The 20,451-nt window shown below is 40.1% G+C and overlaps 1 protein-coding gene across 2 annotated transcripts in view; it reads left to right on the forward strand.

Moving 5' to 3' along the window:
• The window catches only part of DNAH5 (dynein axonemal heavy chain 5), a 232,376-nt gene that overhangs the window by 51,571 nt on the left and 160,354 nt on the right, over nucleotides 1–20,451 (forward strand). The window contains exons 2-11 of one of the 2 annotated variants that reach the window (XM_059694776.1): nucleotides 1,775–1,909; nucleotides 4,954–5,038; nucleotides 7,255–7,415; nucleotides 8,595–8,816; nucleotides 12,525–12,662; nucleotides 13,401–13,577; nucleotides 15,228–15,341; nucleotides 16,003–16,110; nucleotides 19,166–19,288; nucleotides 19,840–20,055. In XM_059694776.1, the coding sequence (XP_059550759.1) occupies nucleotides 1,775–1,909; nucleotides 4,954–5,038; nucleotides 7,255–7,415; nucleotides 8,595–8,816; nucleotides 12,525–12,662; nucleotides 13,401–13,577; nucleotides 15,228–15,341; nucleotides 16,003–16,110; nucleotides 19,166–19,288; nucleotides 19,840–20,055 (1,479 nt within the window). The remainder of the gene's footprint in view (nucleotides 1–1,774; nucleotides 1,910–4,953; nucleotides 5,039–7,254; nucleotides 7,416–8,594; nucleotides 8,817–12,524; nucleotides 12,663–13,400; nucleotides 13,578–15,227; nucleotides 15,342–16,002; nucleotides 16,111–19,165; nucleotides 19,289–19,839; nucleotides 20,056–20,451) is intronic. The other variant, XM_059694777.1, reaches the window with a different exon arrangement.

Consider the following 20,451-nt stretch of genomic DNA (forward strand, 5'->3'; position numbering starts at 1 on the left):
TCTTCTCTGAAGGAGTCCTTTCAATCTCAGAAAAATGAAATCCCTAACATTTTTATTTTTTCTAAAGGTTTTTTTGTGTGTGTATCTTAAAATAGTTCTTCCTTGACTCAGAAAACCCCTTTCCTTTATAGTTGAGTTTCTAGAAAGAACAGTTTATATTCAGTAGCTTTATTATTTTCTTTCCCCGATCATCCTTTTCTCAAGTCTACATCCAACCACTAAACTCATTCTAATAAGGATTACTGTTATGTATGACTGCATATGCCATACCAGAACTCAACAGCTTAAAGCTCAACAACTATCTGTTCTTTCTCTTGGTTCTGTGGGTAACGGGGCTCAGCTGGGCTGTTCTTCTGAGTCACATGCCATTGGTTGGGTTACAGTCCTCTCTCTGCAGGCATGATCAGGTTGGAATGTCTAAGACAGCTTGAAAGTTGCTGCTGGATGCCAGCTGGGAGGTCGCCTGGAGCTGTTGACCAGATGCCTGGGAGGTTCCCTATGCAGCTTGGACTTGCTTCTCACAGCATGAAGGCTGGGTTCCAAGAGTATTCCAAGTGCAAAGGCAGAGCTTAAGGTCTCCTAAGGCCTTAGCCTAGGAAGTTTTAACGTCTCACTTCTCCCCACATTCTCTTGGTGAAAACGGGTCACAGGGCAAGCCAAATTCAACAGGAGGGTAAACAGAAGCCACCTCTTGGATGGTCACGTTGCAAAGTGGATGTGAGATGCTGTAGCCATCTTGTAAACACAATTACTTGGGATCAACCAATCAACCCAACCATTCTTCTGTAGCTTTAGCAGGACTAACCACGCTCCATGGGTGATTGGTGGTGCTGCCTCCTGGTGTCCTTTCTGTCTCTTCCCACTCATCCTTAGCCTTCTCCATTTTTTCTTTCCCTCCTTGCCCCTGCCATATCAGTATTCCCCAAGGTTCTTCACCTTCGTATCTTTTTAGTCTCCGTTTCTTTCTTGGAAAATTATATCTGCACTGAAGGCATGAAAGGTATTGTACTTAATTCAAGAAACGAATTGGAAGCCAAATGCCCACCAATGGAAATGATTGAATGAATTGTGGTACATCTGTATTGTTGAACTTTCCACATCTATTCTACAGGTGGGAATAGTCTGCATTAAACTAGAAAGAAGTCTGTGATATATTATTAAGGGAAAGATGCATGAAAATGTTATAGTATAATAGAGAGGTGTGCATACATTTGCATATGTTTTATGAGCAAAGTGCATATGGAAAGATATGCTTCAACCTGCTAACATTGGTTATGTTGAACATGCCTTATTGTAATTAACAATCAGCTTGAAAGTAATCAGGGTATTCAGAAATTAAGAACAGATACGAATCTGTAGACAATAAGCATAGAAGATAGTGCAGAATAATATTTCCTTAATGGCTTAGAGAATGTCTAAAAAAATGCAGATCTCTATTTTTTTTTTTTTTGCGTGTGATGAATGCTTATATATGCATAGAAATAGGTCTGTAAAGATTTAGAAGAAAATGTTAACAGTAGTCATTTCTGGATGGCAGATGATTTTTATTTCTCTTGGCTTATCTACATTATGCAATTTCAAAACAATGTTATTTTCATAATAGAAATAACATGACTTCTAAAAATAGAAGGTAGTACATAAAACTGGTACCATTAAGCTGCCTGTTATTTGAATACTCAAGACTTGAAAAAGCAACAATAGTATGAAATTATTGCAAAATGAATCCATTTGAGAACAGCAGTTGCCATATAACATTTTTGTTTCTTCCTTGTAGCAAAGACTGAAGGAAGAGAAGGAAGCCAAGCGGGCGCGTTTGGATGGTAGGCATGACTACCTATTTGGGATTGTAGCTTCCTGCGTGGACTTGAACAAAGCCGAGGTGGAGGATGCCATTCTTGAGGGGAGTCAGGTAGGATGCATTTGAGTTCTCACTGGCTTGATGATGGGGGACAGGGAGGGTCCGCTGACACTGTCCTATGGCAGTAGAGGAAGGAGGGTGCCTGTTTGATCATGGATAGGACTCCATTCCATTCCAGACAGATGCTGGCAGCATGGGTTTAGGGCTTTCCAGGTCTTTATGTTGAATCGGGTACGTATAATTGCCATTTAAATTCCACGACACTGACGGCTCTGTCTGCATCTCTCTGAATCTAGTGAGGCTGGGCTCAGGAACCATGTTGGAACCTGATTTTGGAGAACAGGATCTCTGCTCAAAGGCTGATTTTAAAGAAATTATTTATTTCGTTCTAACCTGGGAGGTTGGATTGTGCCATCATTTCCTGGCTTCAACTTTGGTTTGGCAGCTGAATCTGGTTTCTTTTGTTCCTGAGCTTGACTTCCCATTTTCTGCCATGATTCTACTCCAAAGCCTAGGATGTGATTTGACCTTGGATGGGAAAGGTGAAAATACTGGAGGATATAATTTCCTGGGCAGTGAGAAAGGCATATCAGGAACCCTGTGATGGTTCCTGAAGGCTGTTTTTCTTCTCCTTCTCCTTTTTTTTTTTAACTTATTAGGAGAGAGAGAGAGAGAGAGAGAGAGAGAGAGAGAGAGAGAGAGAGAGAGCCCTTTTTGTCGAACAGGTGTCACAACACTGTTGACAGTGCTTTTCGGTGGTAGGCTTATAAATGTTTAACAGTCAGCTTGGGGCACGAGTGTGGAGAGAGTGTGAATGTTTGCTGATTTCTGTTGTGTAAATACTCCCACGTGGCTGATTCCAAACTACCAACCCAAATGCTAAGTTGGGAGGCGTGTGATCCGTTGGCTGTCGCTCCAGCAGTCCACCGGCTTTGCGCCTTCCTGCAGTGCCACTCCAGTGGAGTTAATAGGAGCCAGTGGGACAATTAAGCGTGGATGACTCTGAAATGGTTTGAGCATAGGATGAATCAGTCAGGGGTTGAGAGAAGGCCCCTTCTCTCCTCTTGGTTCTTCTCATCACAGCTAACATTTATTGGATATTTACCCTGTGCCAGTCTCTTTTCTCAGTGATCTTCATCTGTTATCCCATTTAATCTTCTTAATACCAGGATATAGATAATATTATTTATAAAAAATAGAGGCATAGAAGGAAACAGCGCCACATTGCTGATTCAGTCTTGGAGAGAGAGCTCCAGAGGTGAAGTGCTTAACCCAGCGGTTCTCAACCTGTGGGTCGCTACCCCTTTGGGGGTGGAACGACCCTTTCACAGGGGTCGCCTAAGACCATTGGAAAACACATATATAATTACATATTGTTGTTGTGATTAATCACTATGCTTTAATTATGTTCAATTTGTAACAATCAAATTGGGGGTCACCACAACATGAGGAACTGTATTAAAGGGTCGTGGCATTAGGAAGGTTGAGAACCACTGGCTTAACCCTACCCTACTTCCCAATTCAGACCTCTGGATTTGGGATCACGCAGGTGGGGTAAATGAGTCAAATTTCTGGACTGTGGGAAACCCCAGTTAAATTGCTCTGTCATACTCAAAACTCAGGAATATTAAAACCTGGAAGTTTAAAGACAGCCTCCTGGCTCAGGCTTGCACGCAAGGCTAGAAGGACAGGCGTTTCAGGATGGCTGTGATGGAAGTATCTCTCATCGCATTCTTGGAGTTAATCTCATGCAGTGCATCCATTCCAGGGGAGGAAATGTAACCAAGGAAACAGGGCCACTCGCTTTTCCTCACACCCAGTGGTTTTATCCATAGCATGGTAGAAACTGAAGGGGCCTTATTTTCACATTTAAATTTTTAGGCTAGATTTTATCCTTTAAATTTTTTTTTATTATAAGTTGTGGTAAAATACACATAAATAAAATGTACCATCTTAATTATTTTAAAGTGCATGTACTACATTTTGTTTATTCATTCATTCATCAATGAACAGTTGAATTGCTTCCATTTTTTGGCTACTGTGAATAAGGCTGCTGTGAACATGATTGTACAGATACCTCTGTAAGACCCTGCTTCCATTCTTTGGCATGTATACCCAGAAGTGGAATTTTTGGCTAATATAGTAATTCTATTTTTAATATTTTGATGAAATGCCATACTGTTTTCCACAATGACATTTTACATCCTTGCCAACAGTGCACAAGGGTTCCAGTTTCTCCACATCCTTGCCAACATTTATGATTTCTATTCTTTTGATAGTAGCCATCCTAAAGGGAGTGCAGATTTTATCATTTTCTTCCCATTTGAATTCAAAACTATGCTATTGACAATTTAAAAGAACCCCATCCTTTGGTAACAGGCCAATTGGCAGACCTACAGGTGTACAGTGATCCTCACGGTGGGGTGGATGGGACCAGGTTCCAGGTTGCTATGGGCTGGACTGTTCCATGTCATGTATGTTCTCATTGCATTTTTTCAGTGATTATAGTGATTACTGCAATTTAATATTAACAATTATCTGGGTTTCGAAAGGTTTGTTTTCTGATCTGCAATTGATTGCAAATAAAACAGTCATCTATGTTTATATTTGCCTTCAACAGCTCAACACTTTAGGAAATGATCAAAAATGGAGAGACAGCCCAGCCTATATGGTTCAGTGCTTGAGCTTTGACCCATGAAGCAAGAGGTCATGGGTTTGATTCCCAATCAGGGCACATGCCCAGGGTTGCGGGCTTGATCCCCAGTGGGGGACATGCAGGAGGCAGCAGATCAATGTTTCTCTCTCATTGATGTTTCTATCTTCCCCTCCCTCTCCCTTCCTCTTTCTCAAAAAAAATGAATAAAAACATATTTTAAAAAAATAAAGAGACAGTCTCTTCAAATCTGTATATGTGACAAGTATTTTTATGGTTAATTGAATTACTTCTTTGAGTTGAATCTTTCTATGTGAGGCATTTCTAGGTGGCTTGTATCAAATGCAGTTGTATCCGAATGAGAAAGATGACAGTAAATGCTGATTTAAATGCGGTTTCTAATCAAGAACAAAGTTGTTACCTTGCCTTTTCTTTTCCCCAGATTGAAAGAATTGATCGGCTTTTTGCTGTTGGAGGTCTTCGTCACCTCATGTTTTACTATCAGGATGTGGAGGTAGCAGAAACAGGTATCCAAATTCGATGGGACACAACCCAGAAATGTGTAAGATTTAATTGAGGGTGGCACGAGGCAGAAGGCCACTGTGAGACCTGAGCAGGTAGCAGTGCGGTGTGGAGGATGAGACTCAGGTTCTATTTTTACCTTAAGGAAAGGAGACAGGTATGATGGGTACCTAGCCTGGTTGTTCTATCTTTATTTGGGACGTTTTGTTTACTTTGTCAGGCTGTACTGGTAATTAAGGTACAATAAAGTAGCTTACATTTTGAGACTTCCTTTCCTTACATGCTAGTTCATGTCAAGCAATCATATTCTATAACTTCTAATGGGCATCTGTTTCTTCTCTATATAGGAATTGTTGCCAACACCCTAACGTGAGTTTTCCCGTTATATGTCACATTATGTTTATTTTCCACTGACTATGATTCAAAGGAGTAATATTGAATGATAAGTTTAGTCAGTTTCACTTAAGAAAAATTTGTAAATCTTTTGTGGCGTCAACTGGCAAATCCCATTTTACTTTTATGTGGATTCATATAATTCTAAAGCCAAGCTAGTGACATAAACAAATATATTATGATTATATTAACTTTTCATATACATCCTTTTATTACCTTTTTGAAGAAAGGGAAAATAGTTATTGCTGTTGGTATATAGTGTGACTATGCTTTTTTTGTTTAAAAACTGAGCAAATTGTGCATGTGCAATCTAAATGATCAGCATTTCCTCAAAATTATCTATTGATGTTTTGTGCTCAGAAAGTATTTTATATTTTGAGTGAAAAGTCAAAATAACACAGAAGCTTTGAATTCTATCCCAGGTTGCAAAGCCCAGGCAATGCTGAGTTCATTCATGAACTATGCACTGGGTGAAGTAGCCCTCACTCTCTTGAGATTTTTGGATTCTGATGTGGGTGAGATGTTTAATTCGTTCTAAGACACTTGGGAGTTTCTGCATGATTTTTTTTTTTTTTTTTACCTTAAAACTCTCTTTGCTTCTGATACCTTGGTGTCTTGTTGAAGCTCTAGTTTAACAACTTCCTCATGAGACCCAGATGATATTAGTCAGAAGTGGGACACAGTTTTGAATGAGGGAGGTAGCTTCTGGTTGCCTTTCTTGGAGTGGTTCATTGTCAGCACCCCAGTCCAGGTCTCTAGCCAGCACCACAGGGAAGAAAGAGCCCCAGGAGAAGATTCCCCTAGGAGGTCTAATCCCAGAGTCTCAGGATTCAACTTCCAGCCCACTCTCCTCCTCAACCCCTTCTGTTAGCACTAATGATCTTGCTCCTACCCCAATAGTCTTGTTTGAGCTACCAGTTCATTTGGAGATCTAACACTTTCTGGGGCAGATAAGAACACAGTGGAAGAGCTCAGAGCATACTCTGTGTACTTACATGATCCACTCATGAACTGCATGCTTGCATGACCAAAAATGAATTTTCAGATAATAATAATGATAATGCTTAGTGAGCTAGTCTTTTGATATACCTTTCTAAGGGCTTTACAGGTTTTCACTTATTTAATCCTGACAACAATTCCAGATGCTGGGTGTTAGGATTATTATTCCCATTTTTTAGATAACAAAACTGAGGCACAGAAAGATTAAGTAATTTTGCCCAAGGTCACATGACTAAGCAGGGCAGCCTGAGATTGAAGCTCTGGGAGTCCAATTCTAGAGGTCACACCGTTTGCTGCGATGCTCTCCTGCCTCTACACAATCCTGACTCTAGCATTGTAGTGAAGAGCCAACCATGACAGAGGAGGTCTGGATTGTTGCAGTTAGAGCTGGTTTTTTTTTTATCTTGGCTCTGCACCTGCCTTCAGGTTCTAGAGAGGTTTAACAATGTAGACAGTGTTCCAATCAGAGTCCCTGACACGTAGCATATGCCAATTGATGCTGTCCCCTCCCTTACCTGCTCTCACTGCCCCTGGGAAGGCCCGCTGTGACCGAGATGACTTTTAGAGCTTCAGCAAGGATCTTCTCTGCACCAATCTTTCTTATTCCTGCTCCTCTCCTTCCTGCTTTTTCCTGGAGCAACGATTTTGAAATGAAACTATGATTGAGCAGATCCTTTTATATTTCTTTAGGGTTCAGGCTAGAGATTGTCCAGGAGTTGGACCTTCTAGGGCCAATGGATGAGCCAACATGACATATTTTAACAAGGAAGCTCTATCCGGCGATCACTGCAATAGCAGTTGTGAACCTAACATTCTTTTGCATTTGTAGGACAACCAAGCTCTTCAGGAGGAGTAAATCCTATTTCTGCAAAGACTAAAAAACCTAAAGTGTTCATGACGGAGGGAAAAGATGTTGCTCTGACTGGAGTATGTGTGTTCTTCATCAGGCCCGACCCTTCCAGAGCCATCACCCCCGAAAACATCCACCGGGTAAGGGGCAAGGGCAGCCCTCCACCCCCTTACCAAAAACCACTTACGTTCTGCGGGAGGCAGCCATTGTTTATTAAGTATTCACTAAATATCTAAAACTCCTTTCAAAGAAGTATTTTTAAAAGCACTTAAAGCAAGCAATTAAGAGGACATTTTCTTTAAATCTGTTAGGGAAGAGGACTAAATACTCATTTTATTAACAAAAACTGATGTTACATTGTGTGTGTGTGTGTGTGTGTGTGTGTCTTTCCTTTTAAAAAGAATTCCTCATATATAATTTACTTTATAAGACATTCCATACATTTAAAATCAGACTTTTTAAAGTGAACATATATAACTTTATTCTTTTCTGTGCAGAATAAAGTTCATCGGTACATGTCTCCCCTGCCCTTAATAGGTACATTATCTACTTGGTAAACTGGTAAACTGCTAGATAAACTGGTAAACTTCTTCTGCTCTATTTGTTTCATTTTTATTGTTATGAATGCAGTTCAGAATAGTATAAAGCATATGTCTTAACCGGAGTATGAGAAATAATAATTTCTTGGATGGAAGATACTGAATAGAAAAACAGACAATGGCCAGACCATCTATAACAATAAAACTTTAACCTCCAACCTGCAGCAACCTGCCCAGGAAAGCAACCTCCTGTCTACAAACAACAAAAACAAAACAAAAACAAACCCCCAGGTAGCCAGCCTGCTAGTCAGACTCTCAGGAAAACCAACTAGCAAGCTAAACAGTAACTGCTGTCACAGTTGCTCAGAATGGCAGGATTTTATTCTTGGGTGCGTCTACTGAAATTCTGTCCGTACTTCCAATGGCCTTCCCGGGGGCCAACCAGGGAAAGCCAAGCGTGCTCTCCCACCAACCACATAGGATGCCCTGCTTCTAGTTAGCCCTCCCCCAGCTTCCCCATGCCAGCACCCCCCATTCAGGACACCCCACGAGAAGGCTCTCCCACTCCCCTGCCTGCCTATGAGGCTGTGCCGAAGGCAGGTGGTGGTGGCGGACTCCCTTACTACAGCAAGCTCCGAATTACTAGCCTTTGCTTTTCTCGGGAGGTCTTTACTCACTTCCATAGGATGGTTGGTTAATGGACAACATTCACAGAAGACTTTGTAGCTATGTTGCAGTTGAAGGTGATTTTTACAGGAAAGGGTCCCATTTGCTTTCCAGGAGGTGAGCTTTAACATGTTGGATGCTGCAGATGGGGGCCTGCTCAATAGCATGCGGCGTTTGCTGTCGGACATCTTCATTCCCGCGCTCAGGGCCATGGGCCAGGGCTGGGGTGAGCTCGAGGGGCTTCAGGAAGCACCCGCCATTCGGCAGGAGTTCCTGAGCTCCCTGGAAGGCTTCGTGAGCGTCCTTTCGGGCGCGCAGGAGAGTTTGAAGGAGAAGGTAAGCACGAAGCAGTTACTCCTTCAAAAATGGTCAGGGGTGAACAAATCAACATAGAAGTGTGTAATACTTCCCTTAAATAGTCTTAATCCCACTATCTTGCAGATCTTTAAAAAAATTTCATGGGCATTTTTTGTTGTTAATCCTCACTTTAGGATATTTTTTCATTGAATTTTAGGGAGAGTGGAAGAGAGAGGGAAAGACAGAGAGAAACATCAATGTGAAACACATTGATTGGTTGCCTCCTGCATGAGCCCTGATCAGGGCCCGGGTCGGGGAGGAGCTTGCAACCAAGGTATGTGTCCCTGACCGAAATCGAACCTGGGACCCTTTGGTCTACAGGCTGATGCTCTATCTGCTGAGCCAAACCAGCTAGGGCTCATGGGCATTTGGAGACTAGATTTAAATTCCTTAGTTCAGAGTGATTAATGCATCAGAGGTTCCATAGAAATGGTGACTATGATGGAAGACTCAGACATGTCAGATGTGTGGCTGCAGAGTATGAAATGCTTGTGGCATTGCTCTGCATCCCAGAAGGAAGGAACTTGGACCCAGAGTGTGTGTGTATGTGTGTAGTGTGTGTGTGTGTGTGTGTGTGTGTCTGGGGGGGTGGGTGGTGGTGGGTAGGAATGAAGGAAATCCTAGAGAGGAGGGAGGAGAGAGGAATTAATACATCTGGAGAGGAGAGAGTGGGTCAGGCCCTTTGGTTCAGCCAGTGACCAAAGTGCCTTTAATAATAAGTGTGGCAAATGTGAGCTTTAGCTTCTATAAAATTTGTTCCATCTGTAAGCCTTTGTTAATGATTTCTGGGGTAGATGACAGCCCACACCCTGCATGAGTGGGAGGTAGAAGAATGGAGCCCATGATACCATTGACAATATAGCACTCACTCCTCTCAAGGGAAAATGTCTTCAGTAAATATTGAGATCTGTTTTGTATGATGTGTGCTTAAAAACACACTAGGTTTCATTGTCAAGTCAAAATCCAACACATCCTTTACTCCCCCCTTCCTCCTTTCTCCTCCTAAAATAAGTCTTTGTGTTGTCAGTGAACTTGCTAACTATAAAGATGTTATTGAGTCAGGACAAGAGAACATGTCCCTCTGGTTAGTTTGCAAAAACGAATGTGATAAATTAGAAATTACTCCTCTCTACCAGTCAATTTTCTTTCTTTCTTTTTTTCACCCCACCCCCATGCCCTTTTCCCCACTGAGAATAATCAGTCCACTCCCTTTCTATGCTCCTGATTCTATTATATTCACCAGTTTATTCTGTTCATCAGATTATTTATTCACTTGATTTTTAGATTCACTTGTTGATAGATGTGTATTTGTTGTTCATAATTTGTATCTTTACCTTTTTCTTCTTCTTCCTCTACTTAAAGGATACCTTTCAGCATTTCATATAATACTGGTTTGGTGGTGATGAACTCCTTTAGCTTTTTCTTATCTGTGAAGCTCTTTATCTGACCTTCAATTCTGAATGATAGCTTTGCTGGGTAAAGTAATCTAGGTTGTAGGTTCTTGCTATTTATCACTTTGAATATTTCTTGCCACTCCCTTCTGGCCTGCATAGTTTCTGTTGAGAAATGAGCTGACAGTCTTATGGGTACTCCCTTGTGGGTAACTAACTGTTTTTCTCTTGCTGCTTTTAAGATTCTCTCTTTGTCTTTTGCTCTTGGCATTTTAATTATGATGTGTCTTGGTGTGGTCCTCTTTGGATTCCTTTTGTTTGGGGTTCTCTGCACTTCCTAGACTTGTAAGTCTATTTCTTTCACCAGGTAGGGGAAATTTTCTGTCATTTCTTCGAATAGGTTTTCAATATCTTGCTCCCTCTCTTCTTCTGGCACCCCCATAATTCGGATGTTGGTATGCTTGAAGTTGTCCGAGAGGCTCCTTACACTATCTTCATATTTTTGGATTCTTTTTTCTTTTTGTTTTTCCGGTTGGGTGTTTTTTGCTTCTTTGTATTTCAAATCTTTGACTTGATTCTTGTGATCCTCTGGTCTGCTGTTTGGAGTCTGTATAATATTCTTTATTTCAGTCAGTGTATGCTTAATTTCTAGTTGGTCCTTGTTCATATCCTTGAGGGTCTTACTAGATTTCTTGAGGGCCTCACTAAATTTATCAGCGGTTTCTAGAAAATTCTTGAAAAACCTTATAAGTTTGGTTTTGAACTCTATATCCAGTAGTTTGCTTTCCTCCATTTCTGTCATTTGTGACCTGTTTCTTTGTCTCCGCATTTTGGCTGCTTTCCTGTGTTGATAGAGTGGCTTTCTGTGCTAGGTGTTCTATAGGGCCCAGTGGCTCAGCCTCCCCAATTACCTGAGGTGGACACTCTTGGTGCACCCCTTTGTGGGCTTTGTGCACAGTCTTGTTGTAGTTAAGCCTTGATTGTTGTAGGTATCACTGGGAGGAATTGACCTCCAGGCCAATTGGCTGTGAGAATCAGCTGTGTCTACAGTGGGAGAACTTCTGTGCTGGAGACCCTTCTGGGGCAAGACTTGCTTCATTGGGGCTTTGGTGCTCACGGAGTTGCCCCTTGAGTGTGTCCCTTATGGATATGAGGAGTTGTAATCTGGATGGTCCCACTCTGACCACAGGGTATACTGGCACTTGGATCTCTAAGGAGGTGCTAATTTAGCCTCTGCTTGAGGCTACCCAGCTGGAGCTACAGAGAAATATGCAGATTCCTCTTCTTTGTTTGGGATTTGGAGGTGCCCAGATGAGGCCCAGTTGTGAAGCAATGCAAGCTGCTGTGGGGCCTTGGGCCTTCCTTTGGAAGTTCTGGGTCTCTCTGACCTAGCTGCAGTTTGTTAGGTAATTTTCAGATTGGAAAGGGCCAGACCTTTCATATGGGAAAGTCTCTGTGCACAGCTTGTGTAGGGTCGGGTCTCAGGGGATCAACAGGGCGGAGCAAATAGCTATGTCAGATCCTCAGTCCTACCCTAAGAGGCCCCGAGTCGCAGTGTCCCGGTAATCACTGCAAGCACCTCTGAGAGAAAGCCGCCTTTGAGTTCTGACCAATGTCAGACAGTCCAGTTTCTCCCCGTATGAGTCTGGGTCCCCAGACACTCGCCCGGAACTGGAGTTCAGAGCAGTCGGGAGCTTGAGACTCCCTCCTGATTGAAAAAGACAACCATGTCCTCAGTTGCCAGCCCTTTTCTCGTGCGCCTCCATACCTCTGCACTTTACTTCCCCACCTCCTCTGAGTCTCAGTGTGCTTTTCTCTTTCCTCCTAATTGTAGATTTTCCACTCAGCCAGCCTTCTTGTGGTTCTGGATGGTGTCCGTTTTGTCTTTTATTTGTATTTTTGAAGTGGTTGTGCGAGGCAGCAATTTCCAGTGTTTACCTGTGCCGCCATCTTGGTTTCTCCTCCCAGTCAATTTTCTTGAAGCTTCCCTACTTTCTTTGGTTTCATGAGTTAACATTAATTTTCAAGTTCCCTATTAATTCCCAAATTCGGTGATGTTATCTTCCCCTCTAGTTCAGTCTTTCTTTTTTACCCAGAATTTGACCTCAGACCAATCTTCTCAAGTGGTGTGCTCAAAGTGTGTGAGAATTGGGCATTGGATGCCTCACTGTTTCAGGGTATTTCTTCAGAGATCAGGGCTGGTTTAGACTGGAGGAGCCAAGGGGTCAACCTGTGTGTGTGTGTGTGTGTGTGTTTAAAAAGCACCACCTTATTATCTAATTTTCATTTTAATTAGGTGAACCTTCAAAAGTGTGACATATTTGAACTGAAAACCCTGAAGGAACCGATAGACTACGTGACTCTAGCTAATAACCCCGAGACTTTGGGAAAAATAGAAGGTTGTATGAAAGTATGGATCAAACAAACAGAACAGGTAATTCCCAAATATCAGTTGCCATGCTACTGAACTGGCCAATGGAAGAAGGTTTATCATTTGCTATTCCCATTTTCCTAAGGATTTTACCATGAGTGCCTGAAAAGGTGAGAGGTTCCCCTGGCGTTAATTTAGAGTCATTAGTTAGGAAGAGATAGTAAGAATTCTAAGAGATGAAAGTTAATGACTCTGTATGCTTACAGAGCTAGAAGACAGCACTTTGCTATTTTTCCCCTCAAGGCATAATTTACTTTGATGAGAACATCTGTAGAAATCAGAGTTTTCTCATTTAGTGTGTCCTCCAAAGAGAGATCTTGAGACTTAACCTTAAAATATATTTTCTGAAAAGTCCTAAGTGAAGGTGGACATTGCATCAAAAAGTAAACACAATTGAAATTAAACAACATAGGCGTGGGGACTTTCTAAGGTTATATTGCTTTGAGGTTATACATAGTAAGTGAGTATAATGAAGGAAATGTGCTGAGGTCAGGTCCCCTAAAAGCTTGTAACTCCTTAATTGAGTAGTTTTCAGTTGTTAGAAGAAGTAAACTAAGTTTTTGTGGATGTTGTAAAAATGGATACGTGTCAAGTTAGTAAAAGACTATCATTAAAAACATGCAAATGAATAAGCCTGGAGCACGTTCAGATAGCACACTCATTTCCTTATATTTTGCTTATCTGTAGCATTCATATCTCCTGCCTTGCTCAGTGGTTCACGTCTGTCCTGTGCATTCACAGGTCCTCGCGGAAAACAATCAGCTGCGGAAGGAAGCAGATGACCTTGGTCCCCGAGCGGAGTTGGAGCACTGGAAAAAGAGACTGTCCAAGTTTAACTACCTTTTGGATCAATTGAAAAGCCCAGATGTGAAGACTGTGTTGGCAGTGCTTGCTGCTGCCAAGTCGAAACTTCTGAAGGTTGTCAGCCACTTTTTGCTGTATGAAGTGGGAAATTCATGTTCTAGGGCAGTGATGGTGAACCTATGACACGCGTGTCAGAGGTGACATGCGAACTCATTTTTTTTGTTTGATTTTTCTTTGTTCAATGGCATTTAAATATATAAAATAAATATCAAAAATATAAGTCTTTGTTTTACTATGGTTGCAAATATCAAAAAATTTCTATATGTGACATGGCACCAGAGTTAAGTTAGGGTTTTTCAAAATGCTGACATGCCGAGCTCAAAAAGTTCACCATCACTGTTCTAGGGTATTTCAGGTCACATAGTAATCAGGGACAGAAACATGTTATTATACCCCCATGAAAAAAATGAAGATTGGAGATTGCCCTTCTATAATTTTTGATACCATGGAAATAGCTTTTGAATTAAAGATATTTGTTGGCTGATATACCTGTATGTATATGTATCATTAGAGAGCATTGCATGTAATTAAGATAGCACATCATAACATGATTATATATACAGTATGAATTCAGACCAACTAAGAGTAGTAATAATGAAAACTTATATATATATATATATTTTTTTTTAGTTCTGGTATATTAGTTTTATATTGCTCTGTTACAGTTTACCCTCAAACTCAGCAACTTAAAGCAAACATTTAGTGTCCCACAGTCCGTGGGTCAGGAATTTGGGTGCAGGTTAGCTGGGTGCCTCTGACTCAGCATCTCTCGTGAGGTTGCAGCAGGTGTGTTGGCTCATCAGCAGGCTCGACCGGGGAGGATATGATTCCAAGTCACTCATGTGGGTGTTGCAGGATTCAGTTCCTTGCTGGCTGTTGGCTGGGGACTTCTTTAGTTCTTTACCACTTATCGGGCCCCTCACAACCTGGCAGCTGGCTTCCATTAAAGGGTGTATGTGCAGAGTGCAAGAGAGCACCCCACATGGAAGCCACAGTCTTTCGGTAAACTGATTCCAGAAATGACATCCCATCACTTTGTCACACCCTACTTGTTAGAAGCAATGCTAGATTCAGCCCGCAATCAAGGGGTGGGGATGACACAAGACCATGAATACCCGGAGTCGGTGGCCGCTGGGAACCATCACAGAGGTGCCTACCACACCTGGCATTGTTGCCATAAAGACAATTTATTAGCCATTTGCATGGATGTTTCAATCTATGAAAATAATTTAAATAATAATTTGTTTCAATAACTGCTTTAGGTTTACCTTGCATCATTGTTCAAAGAATGCAACCATTTCATTGTGCTATAGTTCAGAAATATCAGTAGGACTTCAATGAAGTCAGTTGAACATGTTGGCTGGAGCTAAATCATTTCCTTTTACTTCTCCTGCTTTTAGATATGTCCATTTTGAAATTCCTAGGTCATAGCACAGTCCTGATATATGGTTGGCAGTTAATAAATAATTGCTTCCCTCCTGATGCTCTGTCCTAGTTGCTTAATAGGTTTTATAAGAGAAGGCCTAGTAAAAAGATTAAAATTACCCTTCAGTGTCCTTCACCCCTCTGGGTTGTTTTATGTAAGATGCACAGGACAAAGTGAAAGTCGGACCCAAGGGATCTGTGGTGACTCTTAGCAGCTGTTATATTGGAAGCTTCTCTATTAATAATTCCATTAAAATTGCTTTCCTGTACTGTGCTTAGATTTGGCGGGAGATGGATATTCGAATCACCGATGCAGCTAACGAGGCAAAGGACAATGTCAAATATTTGTACACACTTGAAAAATGCTGTGACCCTTTGTACAGCAATGACCCTGTGAGTTAATTATTTCTACCCTCACAGTCTCCTGATGGCCCTTTTATAACAGCTGAATTGAGTGTAGAGTTTTGGTTTATAGATATTACAGTCTGTTGGAAAAGTCTTAGAAATCTCTTTTTAAGAAAATGATATGTATATATACACATGTCTACATATCTATATATCTATATCTAGTATATCTATATATCTATATCTATATCTGTCTATATAGCTATATATCTACGTCTCTCATCCATCCATCCTTCCATCTATCAAAGATGTATATGTGCTATTTAAAAAACATTTCTTGCACATTGCATTTTCCATTAAATATTGCAGCTGACATTCTGGGCTACCCTACTGTGGGAAGAGTCATTGAGCAGGTGTTTTTTTGAACTTTTAACTTTAGGAAGGGCCTGCTTTTATTGATTACAAACTTGATTGTTAGTTGACACAACCTCCTTGTCATTAAAAGAAAGTTAATGTTTCTTTCATTGAAATAAAGTGTGATTAACTGAATATGACTAAATAACAAAATGATCCTTAAATGTATTTATGGAAAGTGTTAGATAATATTTTAAATTTTTAAGTAAAAGTTACTTAGGTGACATGATTAGACTATTAGAATTTTGCTGAATTTGATATTTATTTCCCAGAAAACTTTTGTGGTGTCTTCCAGATATCCATGATTGATGCTATTCCTACACTTATAAATGCAATTAAAATGATCTATAGTATCTCTCATTATTATAACACCTCTGAGAAGATTACGTCTCTGTTTGTGAAGGTAAGTGTATAGCATAAAGTCCGCAGTGCGGTTGCTGATATTTCTTTGCCAATGGTCACTATTTTGGTAATTAAAAATTACCATATCAATACAACCCACTGTCTCTGAATACTACAATTTAAAAAAAAGCTTAATCCCTCAATGGAGCTAGAATTAAGTTTATGTGAGAGGCTGATTCTGGCCACATCATGAAACATAATTTCTCAAAGTAATTGTTATAATAAATATTGTGTTATATATATAATGAAAATGAAAAAAAGATTCTTTTTGGAATTTCTTACCTATGTTATTGAGCACATTATTTATTCTGATGGGTAAATTTTAATTAAGAAGAAATGGACTATCTCCTGTTTCATATTTATAAGCTACTGTACCGAATTTATTTGATGCCACAGTTGTTTACTTGGTGTTATTAGGATAGTAATCTCGATAATAAAAGCCACTTGCAATGTTCCAGTAATCCATAAAGCAATTATAGTGATTCTGCCAAAAAACCGTAACGATGTTTAAACCTTATGTCCTAACTCCTAAGTGTTTATGGTGAGCACTGTTGCTTTTCCCACAATGAATGGTCTGAGAAATAAATGGCTTTTTCATTGCCAAGGCAAAATTTTAAATGTTGTATTAAAATAGAGGAATTTTCATCGTGGCTTGTGCTGTGAATACTGATGCTGTAGGAGTCATGCTTCTTCCTGGGAATAGGGCCATCAGCCTCACGCGCTCAGAGGAAAATTCTTCTGCTTTCTCACCAAGTAGCAAGACAGCAACTCCTGAACGCACTTTAAAACTGCATGTGGGGGTCACACGGGGCTAGTCCCTGGGCAGAAGACTCAAAGGCAACTTGTGTTGTTACTTTAGTAACAACACAAATTGACTTGCATATTATTTGCAGGCCTTGTTGAATAGAATTGTAAAACCACCATTTATCTAAATTTCCAAATCTTTTCATTATGGCACATTTGAAGCAGGTACAAAAGGAAAGAGAATTGTGTACTGAACCTCCATGTACATATTACGCAGATTCAACAACTATTAACACATGGCCAGCCTTCTTTCACTTATACGCCCAACCTTTGCACTAAATCCCAGCCATCATATCATTCCATGCATACAGTAGTCGTCCAGTTTTCCTTTTTAATTTATAAAAAATCCCCGAGAAAAGCATGAAGTCTTTTTAAAGTTTGGACAGATGGATAAAATGCTAGTAGTTACCTACATTAGCGTTACTCTTTTTTTCTGTTGCCTTCTCCTATAGACGTGTCTGCTACAGAGCCAGTGGCATGAAATGATCAGGTGGACAGTCTACATGGCTCTTAGAAACTGAGTTAGGTGGTAGAGCAAGCTACTCAAGGAGATCAGGGAAACTGTTAGCAGCGTTTAGGTTGGAAAGTGAGTCATTTCTAGGGGGCTTGAATTGTGGATTGTCCATGGTCCTTCCAACTCTGTGATTTCACAAATGTTTTAGACAATGTACGTGTGGAATCTAAAAATGTTGAACAAATAGAAGCAGAGGAAAGTGGTGGTTGTCAGGGACTGGGGGGTTGGCAGAAATGGGGAGGTGGTAAAAATGTATAAACTTTCAATTCTATAAGGTGAATAAGTTCTGGGGGTTCAATGTACAGCATGGTGACTATAGTTAGCAATACTGTGTTGTGCACTTGACATTTGCTAAGAGAGCAGATAATTTTTATTTAAAAAAATTAAATTTATTGGGGTAACATTGGTTAATAAAATTATAGATTTCAAGTGTACAGTTCTATAATACATCATCAATATTGCATTGTGTGTTTACCACCCAAAGTCAGATCTCTTTCTCTCACCATATATTTGACCCCTTAACCCTTTACAACCTCTCTCCCCCTTTCCCTCTGGTAACTACCATACTGTTATCTGTGTCTAGAGTTTTTGTTTGTCTTTTTTTTTTCTTTTAGTTTTATAGTCCACATGTGAGTGAAATCATATGGTTTTTGACTTTTTCCATCAAACTTACTTCGTTAAGCATGATGTGCAGGTGGCAACCAATCAATGATTCTCTCTCATTATTGATGTTTCTATCTCCCTCTTCCTCTCCTTTCCTCTCTGAAATGAATAAAAATATATTTTTAAATGCCATTGGGATTTTGATGGGGATTACATCAAATCTGTATATTGCTTTGGGTAATATGGCAATTTTTTAAAAAAATATATTTTATTGATTTTTTACAGAGAGGAAGGGAGAGGGATAGAGAGTTAGAAACATCGATGAGAGAGAAACATTGATCAGCTGCCTCCTGCATACCCCCCACTGGGGATGTGCCCACAACCAAGGTACATGCCCTTGACTGGAATTGAACCTGGGACCCTTGAGTCCGTAGGCCGATGCTCTATCCACTGAGCCAAACCGGTCAGGCTAATATGGCCATTTTAACTATGTTGATTCTTCTAGTCCATCAATATGTAATGTCTTTCCATTTCTTTGTGTCTTCTTCCATTTCTTCTAATAATGTCTTGAGGTTTTCGGTGTATAGGTCCTTCACATCCTTTGTTAAAGAGAGCAGATCTTAAGTGCTACCAGCACATACATGAAAAATGATAACTATGTGAGATGATGGAGGTGTTAATTAACTTGATTGTGGTAATCTTTCACTGTGTATATCAAATCATCACATTGTACACCTTAAATATATACAATTTTTATTTATCAGTTGTGCCTCAATAAAGCTGAATAAAAAGGACTAGTGCTTGATCATAGTTGCTATGGAAACAAATAAATCCAAAGCTCAAGTCCACAGATTGTATGTCCTGAGAGGAACAAGAGTTAAGGACCCTCTAGTCCAGCGGTTCTCAACCTATGGGTCGCGGCCATCGGAAAACACATATAGCATATCAGATATTTACATTACAATTCATAACAGTAGCAAAATTACAGTTATGAAGTAGCAACAAAAATAATTTTATGGTTGGGGGTCACCACAACATGAGGAACTGTATTAAAGGGTCACGGCATTAGGAAGGTTGAGAACCACTGCTGATGGCTGTCTTACGTACATAATATCATTTTATTGGAAAACTCCAGGTGACCAATCAGATGATATCTGCGTGTAAAGCTTATATTACGAACAATGGAACCGCTTCTGTGTGGAGCCAGCCACAGGATGTTGTTGTGGAAAAAATATTATCTGCAATTAAACTTAAGCAGGTAATGGTCAGCCGAATAGTACATTTAGGTAACGTTTCATTATTTTTATGTTGTGTTTGGTGATGCATCTTAAATTATTTAGCAATTATTATAATCTTGGATGCTAAAAAGAACAGTAATTCTTCACTATTAAGAAAGTTGCATGTTAATAAACCTTTCCAATTTATGCACTTATTTTACCCTCTTTGGGAGCCTCCTGTGTCCCAGCACCACACTAAATACTGAAGATACAAAGATGACTAAGATGACTAAGGTTTTCTTAAGCTTCTGACAGACCGATGGGGAGATAGACACAGAGCGAGGCTATTCTCACATGGTGGGACTGGGGTGAAAAGGCTGCTCCTCTGAGTTGCATTATGGATAATTAGGAGTTCGCTAGATCGGAGGATGGGAGAAGATGATATTCCAGACTGATGGATGAGTAAATGAAAAGCCTTGAAACTGGCAGGGCTTGCAGTCCCACCCTAATGTCGCCGTTACCTTTGCTGAAGAGAATTAGATTGATATCTTTGTTGTTTTCCCTGTCTTATATTTTGCTTTTTGATTTTAAGGAATACCAGCTCTGCTTTCACAAGACAAAACAAAAGCTTAAACAAGATCCAAATGAAAAACAATTTGAATTCAGCGAGATGTATATTTTTGGAAAATTTGAAACTTTCCACCGACGTCTTGCTAAGATATTAGACATCTTTACAGCCTTTCGGACATACTCGGTCCTGCAAGATTCGAAAATTGAAGGGCTGGAAGACATGGTCACTAAATACCAGGTACTGTTTGACAACTGAAGTTGCTGCTCTTATCCATAACAAAAACTTTGATATTTTATGCAAATAACTATTTAAAATGATTCAAATAGTTCATAATGTGAAATATAAGCTCATAGCCCTTAAACAATAAAGAAATCACATTTACTTGAGGATTGTGTAATGGTGCTAATATGTTCTTTTCAGGTGTGTGGTTATGATAATGACTTCCCAATAGTCTAAAATTAATCATCATTAGTAAAAGCATTTTCATTAGTAGCACAAGAAAAGTGCTTAAATATAACTTATCACTTCATTTATTCATGCAAGAAATATTTAATGAAGCCAGTACTATGTGTCAGGCGCTCGTTCATGAGTTCTGGGTGTCATGTGATTATCTCTGTTTGTAAGCAATTTATT

This window comes from Myotis daubentonii, chromosome 4 (assembly GCF_963259705.1).
Source record: "Myotis daubentonii chromosome 4, mMyoDau2.1, whole genome shotgun sequence".
Classification (NCBI taxonomy): Eukaryota; Metazoa; Chordata; class Mammalia; order Chiroptera; family Vespertilionidae; genus Myotis; species Myotis daubentonii.